Source organism: Cariama cristata, unplaced genomic scaffold (assembly GCF_000690535.1).
Source record: "Cariama cristata isolate BGI_N322 unplaced genomic scaffold, ASM69053v1 scaffold26738, whole genome shotgun sequence".
Lineage (NCBI taxonomy): Eukaryota > Metazoa > Chordata > Aves > Cariamiformes > Cariamidae > Cariama > Cariama cristata.
In genome coordinates, this window is record NW_009631006.1 from 250 (window position 1) to 7,742 (window position 7,493).

At 53.9% G+C, this 7,493-nt stretch overlaps 1 protein-coding gene across 1 annotated transcript in view; it reads right to left on the minus strand.

Annotated features, from left to right (window-relative positions):
* Positions 1 to 7,184, minus strand: part of LOC104166005 (hydrocephalus-inducing protein-like) — a gene marked incomplete at both ends in the record, with an annotated part of 7,425 nt that extends 241 nt beyond the window's left edge. The window contains 10 exons of the mRNA XM_009705793.1: positions 433 to 657; positions 1,262 to 1,492; positions 1,920 to 2,070; positions 2,382 to 2,545; positions 3,889 to 4,101; positions 4,895 to 5,114; positions 5,446 to 5,726; positions 6,302 to 6,460; positions 6,624 to 6,822; positions 7,015 to 7,184. Of these exons, the coding sequence (XP_009704095.1) occupies positions 433 to 657; positions 1,262 to 1,492; positions 1,920 to 2,070; positions 2,382 to 2,545; positions 3,889 to 4,101; positions 4,895 to 5,114; positions 5,446 to 5,726; positions 6,302 to 6,460; positions 6,624 to 6,822; positions 7,015 to 7,184 (2,013 nt within the window). The remainder of the gene's footprint in view (positions 1 to 432; positions 658 to 1,261; positions 1,493 to 1,919; positions 2,071 to 2,381; positions 2,546 to 3,888; positions 4,102 to 4,894; positions 5,115 to 5,445; positions 5,727 to 6,301; positions 6,461 to 6,623; positions 6,823 to 7,014) is intronic.
* Positions 7,185 to 7,493: the final 309 nt, after the last annotated feature.

Genomic DNA, 7,493 nt, shown 5'->3' on the forward strand with positions numbered 1-7,493 from the left:
GGGGGGGGGAAGTCACAAAAACAGAGCCAGCACCTCAAGAAGAAACCGATGGTCCCCTGCCATCACACTGGCCAGGGTCCCTTTCCCTTGCACCTGTCCCACCCACACCATGATGGATGGCCATAAGGACTGTCCAAAGGGGTGAGAAGCGTCAAGCCTGCACCCAAACCCCAAGAGACCTTACTGCTACAGAGCTGGGGTTTAAGTGGAAGTCCAGGCACCATGGAATCTGCAAAAGCAGCTCCAACAATGGCAGCAGAGAGGGGTCTGTAAGTGACTGGGGACACTGGACAAGCCCAGCCTTGGTGGGAAGACCCCTGGGCTTATACGGCCACCCTGGCTGTGCCAGGCCAAGCTAGCAGGGCAGGATCCTTTGACGGAGAGGGCTGATGAGCTGCCTCCCAGCAAGAGCCCAGGGCAGGCTGGAGTCACCTGAAGGAGGTAGTCGGTCTTCTGCTGGGCGTAATTCATTATTTTTGTGGTGATGGTCTGACTAGAGCCCAATGTGGTGCAGAAGTAGAGGGACTTCTCCGGCTTGTTGACGGTGGCTTTCAGGTGCATGTCATAGTAAAAAGAGCCCAAGTCGTTGCTCTGAAGCACCAGGCGCCCGGTGCTCTCACCCATTTTCAGGGGCTGGTACTCAAAGACAAGATCAGCCTAGGAAGAACAAAGGGAAAAGCGACTGGGTCAGGCAGAGATGGGGTGGGGTAAATTGATCCCTGGCGTGTTTATGCAGTGGTGGAAGTCAGCACAGCACCCTCCCTCTCTCCAACTCCCTCTCTCTGGGGCAGAGCCTTGCTCCATCTGGGGGATGGTTCACTTGGGGGACCATCACCAACAGCTGAGAGCCCTCCAGAAGCCTCCCACCCTAAAATGCCCCTAGAGTCCCCCCCAGGTCACACACCACCTCCTATCAATCCAGGCTGCAAACACCCTGCCAGCAAGCTGAGGCATGCCCTGCAGCCACTCTAAACTGAAAATACCCCCACAAAGCAAGGAGCATGCGGCACAAGGAGCTGCCACACGAGGCCTGAAGGGAGCATATCACAAGGGGTAGTATGGCAGAGTCCACCAGTGCAGGGCCATTCCCACTTGGCATATTTCCACACACTGGTTCCCGTCCAGATTATTAGCCGGTGGGAGCTGTCACCCTTGGAAACAAGCCCTAGATGGTTCACATAGGTGATCACCCTTCAAGAGCACCCACTCCCAAGAAAGGCTGCAGGGAGAGGAGAGTGTACTGGATGAGCTTTGCTCCTACCTCTGACTGTGCAGGAACAGTGAAATGTGGGGGAATGTTGACGTCAGGCACTTTGCAATCTATGGCAAACGTCACCGGAACAGGCAGAGGGTTGTCCACCTTGATGGTGGAAGACACTCTCTGCCGAACAGCGGTGGTTATTTCAACAGTGCTGATGGGTCCTGAAGCGGTGGCCTTGAAAGTCACCATGTAGAACAAGTACTCCTTGGTCACCTCATTGAGGAAGGTCACCTGAAATAGAGAAAAAGGGAAGCACTGATCGTTCTGCACATAAAAATAAATCAGCTGTGCTAAGCCACCCCAAAGAGCCCCCCCCAGGCTCAGCACCCTACTTTCAAGAACAGTCGTAAGCAGCCACCGAGGAGAAGTCCAAGACTGAGGAAAGCATGTGTGGTATTTCTACTTGACACTCTCCTGATTGCTCATTGCTTCCAGCTCACCGATCTCCTAACCCACCTGTGTTTAGCAGCCCCCAGTGGGACCCTCACAAAGACTGACATGGGAGTGGGGTGTGCGGAGAGGTGCTTACTGGTCAGTACCCACCTAGGACACACCTACATTCCTACCAGTGGGTACGTGGAAGTATAAAAACAGGCGTGTAGCTTCTCCGTGAGCAAACAGTTCCTTGAAGGGCCCACAGCTCGGTGTCCACACTTACCATTGTGTTAAAGACTCCTTCCTTGTAGGAGAGGAACGTGAGCTTGTAGTCCTTCTTGGCAGAGGCTGGCACATCAATGTATTCCAGCCCCTGCAGCACAGAACTGCTTTCCAGGTTTTCTGGTTTGAGTATGTCCACTACCACAAGGAACCTGTGGGTGAGAAGGATGCAGTGAAGATCAATGGGAATGACCCCCAGAGGATACCCATCATGTGGGGGTACAACACAGCCCCTCTCATCCTCAATGCCTCAGGCATCGCTCTCATCCGCCTCGGAGGAAAGCCCTCCAGGATGGATTCTGCACAGGCAGCACGTAGGTAGTATGATTCCCAGACAGCTATGGCCAGAAATGGCCAAGGGGAGTGAAAAGCTTGCAGGAAGGAGCTTCCAGGCAGTGGGAAGCCCCTCCTTACACTGCTACAGGGATTGCTGATGGGACGAGACTTTCTGGGCCGGACTCACCTTTGTGGTCTGCTCAGCCAGTTGGAGACAGGGATGAGCTCAGTGTAGGAAGTCCTACATGGTACCTGCCGGAAAATGGTCCCTGAGCACTTTGGGGCCTCAGCAGTCCCTTGCAGGAGGTAGTACAAGCCTGTCCCATTCGGCAATGGGAAGAAGATGGAGCCCTAGAAGACAAGTAATAGAAGTGAGCTCTCCTGCTCTCTGTCTGGACCAGTTACCAGCTCTCGAGCACACCTGGACAGTCCCATATCTCAGGCTGTCCCTGGAGCAGCTTTGAGCAGGTCCAGCTGGCAGAGCTGTGACCACAGCCCTGCGTCCTGCGCAGGTGGCGATGGCAATGTCGTACCCGCTCAGGCTAGCACAGCCGCAGGACACAGAGGCAGCATGTCTGGACAAAGCAAGGAAATGCCAGCCCTACAGCAGAGCTGGTATGACTATCCCGACACGCTTTTACTTGCCTAACTTAGGCACATCAGGTGCCAGCCCTGCACCTGTGCAGGGACAGCTGTGCTAAGGGGGTGGCAGTCCTTGCTAAGCTCGACTGCCCCACCATTATTGCCTGTAAGCCAACATGGCAGGGTGAGCCATGAAAAGCTCATATCCAGTACTCATTTCAGGTGGCAGTGCGTCACAGCCACCTGCCTGTGGCATCTCCTCTGCTTCCAGAGCAGCTGAAATCTGCAGCACTCTTCATGCAAGGCTGTACGTTCAAAGAGATACTAAGCATATGCAACCCTACAGAGCACAGATCTGCTGAGCACCCCAGAGACTGAGGCCACAAGTCTCTGGCCTAAATTCTGGAGCGGGTATAAGGTCAGCTGGAGCAGGACAAGGACCCCAGCAGCTCCAGCACCTCAGAGCCCTTCTGAACTGAGCCCTTTGATTTAAGAGCTTGTCCCTGATCTGTCTCAGAAAATACGGCCTGTGGAAGCAGAGGGGGCGGTCACCACGACCTGCCCAGCCCGAGACCTGCAGGAAGGGCTCTTTCCAAAGCTCCTGTGTTACCAAAGGTGATGCCAAGAGAGATCTCTCTGTCCTTCCCACCTGCCTGCTCACGGCCGGTGGGAAATTTGCCCTTCTTGTTCCCTGGATGCTGCGAAAGGATGCGAGCAGGGCAGCGCTGGCAGAAGCGGTCATGCCCAGGGCTTTGGGGAGCCTGTGCAGCCCACAGGGCCGAGCACCCCCAGGGGTCTCTGAGCCCCCCCCGGGCTGCACTGGCAGGGACCAGGAGCTGCACAGAACAAACTGCATTTCCTAGACCTTCAGAAAACCTGGCTTTTTAGGTTAGCTGCTCCAATACGTTTAGTGGTCAGTGCAGACTTTGCACCTGCGCTTTCCCTATGCCTGGCCTCTAGCTACCAAGAAACCCAGCTTCTGACATAGATCACAGGACAATTTCAGCTTGGACAGGACCTCTGAAGGTCATCTTGTCCAACCTCCTGCCCAAAGCAGGCTCAGCTATGAAGGTCACACTATGAGGGTCAGCATGCTGGCACAGTTCACATACCTGATGCTTCTTATACTCAGAGCTCATGGTTAGGGGTTTGTAAGTGATCTTGTAGGGTTTTTTTTGTTGATTGGCTTCTAGATGGAAAAATTCAGGCCCCGTCCAGTGTTCCCCCTCAATGACAGGTTGCACAGTCCAGGCCTCATTGCTCGGGTTGGACAAGAGGATGGTCTGGCTGTGCTTTTCACGCACGTCACATGTGAAAGTCAGTATCTGCAACAGAGGAGCACAGAAGCTGCTTGGTCGTACCAAGGAACCCTTTCCACTCTTCTCAGATTCTGACTAGCTTGACACCAGGACCTGGAGCACAGGGAGCAGCTTTTCCTTGTCATATGCGAAATTTCCATAACTTTTGGAGTAAATCAAGTTGTTTGCTCTTAAAGGGAGAGGAACAAGTTCTTTGCATGCTGGGTGAAAGAAAACAGGGAGTCCTAGAAGGAAACTCTCCTGTGCAAGGACAGGACCCGCAGCCACACAGCCCTTTCATGGGCAGACTGAAGAGCAGCTTCACGCTCTCTTTTGGGAGCAAGAGCCAACACCTCCCAGCTGCAGCCTCCCGCAATGCCCGTGAGGGCCAAGAGTCCTCCACGGTGGTGCCCCAGGAGCTGGATGCAGATGCCTTGCCCACTCCTAGCGCTTGAATGCCCTCCCCTGCCCCGACAGAGAAAAGTGTGGCTGCGGGTGCAATATTGGGGGTACAGCTGGGTCGCTCGGTGGGGAGGCTCTCAGAAGAGCCGTGCAGGGTGTCCCTGCAGCAAGGGTGCTGCAATGCAGAGCCAGGACAGCTGAGGTGCTTGCTGGAGGAGCAGCACCTTTAACAAGGGAAGGCAGGTAATTACAGGGCTCTGAAATTTTGGGAATCCTGCCCAGCGGTTTTCCAGCTCTCTGGGATACCCAGGCAGGAGGGAGTCTATACATGTGAGTGGCCTCCAGTCCCTGCCCTGGGAGAGATGCGATGCAAATGGTGGGGTAAGAGGGGGATCCATCCTGTCTCTGCCACGGTTACCTCTTTGGTCACAGGGGTCTCCATGCAGGACCCCACCAGTGTAAGCCGGAGCGGGTCACTGCCGTGGATGAAGCACTGCAGGCCCTCGTACTGGATAATGTGGCTCAGCTTAGAGGGGCGGAAAGTCACAATGAAGGGGATATCCATTCCTGGGGAGATGTAACCCTTTGTGGGGCTGATGGAGAAATCTGGCTTGAAGCTCTCGATGTCCCATTTAAACCTTGCCAAGGAAAGCACAAGGACAGGAAGGAAGGATTAGCAACTGGGAGGCTGTGAACGCAGTGTGCTATTTCTAAGCTTCTTGTGGGCTTTTCCACCAGATCTCAGGCATGATGCTGAGCCACCTGGCAATAAGGCTTCAGCTGCACCCATCTGTAAATAAGCTTTTGGTTGTATCCCTTGCTAACTTCCAGAGCCTGACTGCACAGCCTTGGCTGCACAACTCTCCACTGGGATGGAAAAAGCAGAGGGGAACTGTGTGAGCAAGCTACAGCTCCACGCAACCCTCATCCAAGCTCTCAGCCCTCAGAGAGGACAGGGTTCTGCATTACTTGACTCCTATGTCGCCCGTGTTCCGCATGATGATGTGCCGGGATGTGTAGCTCTGCTGCACCACCGCTCCAAAGCTGAGGTGTTCCTGGTCCAAGCTCACGTGGATGCCCTGGCAGGAGCCCCGCACCATGAAGAGGGAGCGCACCAGGCCGTTGCACTCCAACATCACTTCTTCAGTGAACGGCTGGATGCGGCATTTTGGGGAGAAGGTCACCTCTACTTTACAGGTGTCTCCTTTGGGCTTCAGACTTAGTTCCTTGGTGGGGTTCAAGCAGAGAACCTGCCCAAAGAAATGAGTGGAGACTATTTCGTCTGGCAACCGAGCTGTGAATCTTCCACCACTACAGTCAGAGAAGAGTCTTCCAATTTCCTCTTCTGTCCCCACCAACATTGCCCCAGTCCCACTCATTCCCTCATATGCATTCCTAGGTACCGAAGGTAATTTCCTGTGATGTCTCCATCTGGCCATGGTGAGCTGAACTATGTCTTCTAAAGTAATTTCACATAAGCTCCAAGAGAGCTGCAACTCTTAGTCCTTAGAGATTCATTTATCTCCCTTACCTTCCCAGATCTAAAATACATGGCCGCATCCTAACGTATGTGTTTAAAACAGGTTAGGGGAATTGTACCACCTTTTCGCTTCTGGCTATTAAGGGAGTCCTCACACCTAGCTCAGATGAGGCATTGACATCGCAAGTTATCTGCTGGTAGAGCAGTCCCAGCAGGGAGGCCAGGACAGCACGCCGGCAGCCAGGACACCATATAATTGTAATTAGCTACTAGCTCCTGCCCAGAGCAGCTCATAGCTACCTGCAGACACACCAAAGTGCTCTCCAGTGAAGGAAGGGGCCTTACCCCAGCTTCTTGCAGCTCTGGCATGGTGGACACGAGACTGAGCTTAAAAGTGAGAGGGGCAGCACTGTTGTTTGCTATGGTGACAGTCTTCTTCACCATCTGTCCGATGGAGAGGGCTCCCAGCTTCACCACCTTTCCTTGTGGTTCCACAACGTCAACCTGAGGCAGGAGGGATTAATATAAAGTAAAAGGAAAGAAGAAGGTTTTCTGCCACCCTTGTGGCAGAGAACCAACACATGGTAGGCTGAGGAAGAAGTGAGGAAAACAAGAGAGAAAGCCATGGTGGCTGCCTGCCACATGGAGTTTTTGGATTTCATCTCACCTTCATTTCCATGCCCCTTCCTTGGACCTCAACAGTCTGCTGGCAAAGGCCATTGATTTCAAAAGGGATGAGCTCATGGTAGGACGCAACCTCTCTGGGATAGAAAGTGATGGGCACCTCCACTGTCCCTCCTGGGCGCAGGATGCACCCTGGGAAGTTCACCTCCAGATGCACGGTGTTGGTGAACAAGCAGTTCAAACTGGCAGAAAACACAACAAAGAGGAGGAGAAGTGTCACAAGGCTGTGTGTGCTCGAACAACAACATCAGGGCTACCTGGGGCTCTCCTGTCTCCTCTCCCTGCGTCTTCAGGATTTCACTCACAGTGGTCAGGAGGACATGGAGCAGGCACGTGCTAAGCAAGTGTCGAAGGAGTGTGCAGAGAAGGCCTACCTCACATCCCTGTCTGCCTTGTTTGTGATGACAAGGGTCTGCTGGGCAGCTGACATCCCAGCACGGTAGATGAAGCAGGCTCCAAAGTTGAGTCTGGTGGTGGAGAAGTGGACAGTCGGCACTACTACGGTGGCCAGGAACACACAGGTAAACGTGGGACCCTTGCTGATCTGGTGGGGTGAAAGACAGCATAAGCCAGCTGAAGAGATGAGAAATACAACTGCAAACACCAGAGACAGCTGAGGAAGAGGACGGAGGACAGCTGGCTGCAGTGACAGTAAGGAAAAGCAAGGGCCAAAGGACCCCAGAATGGAAATAGAAGGTGGAAGGCTTGGTCTGAGAAGGAAAGGTTTTTGGAGTCACATCCTTGCTTTGTGCAGCCGCGTGCTGGCAAGACCCTCCTGAGCTGTGGGACCTGACTCGGGAGGGGCCTGGCAAGGAGAAACAGCTCCATTCCCATGCACATCTAGCCCCTTCCC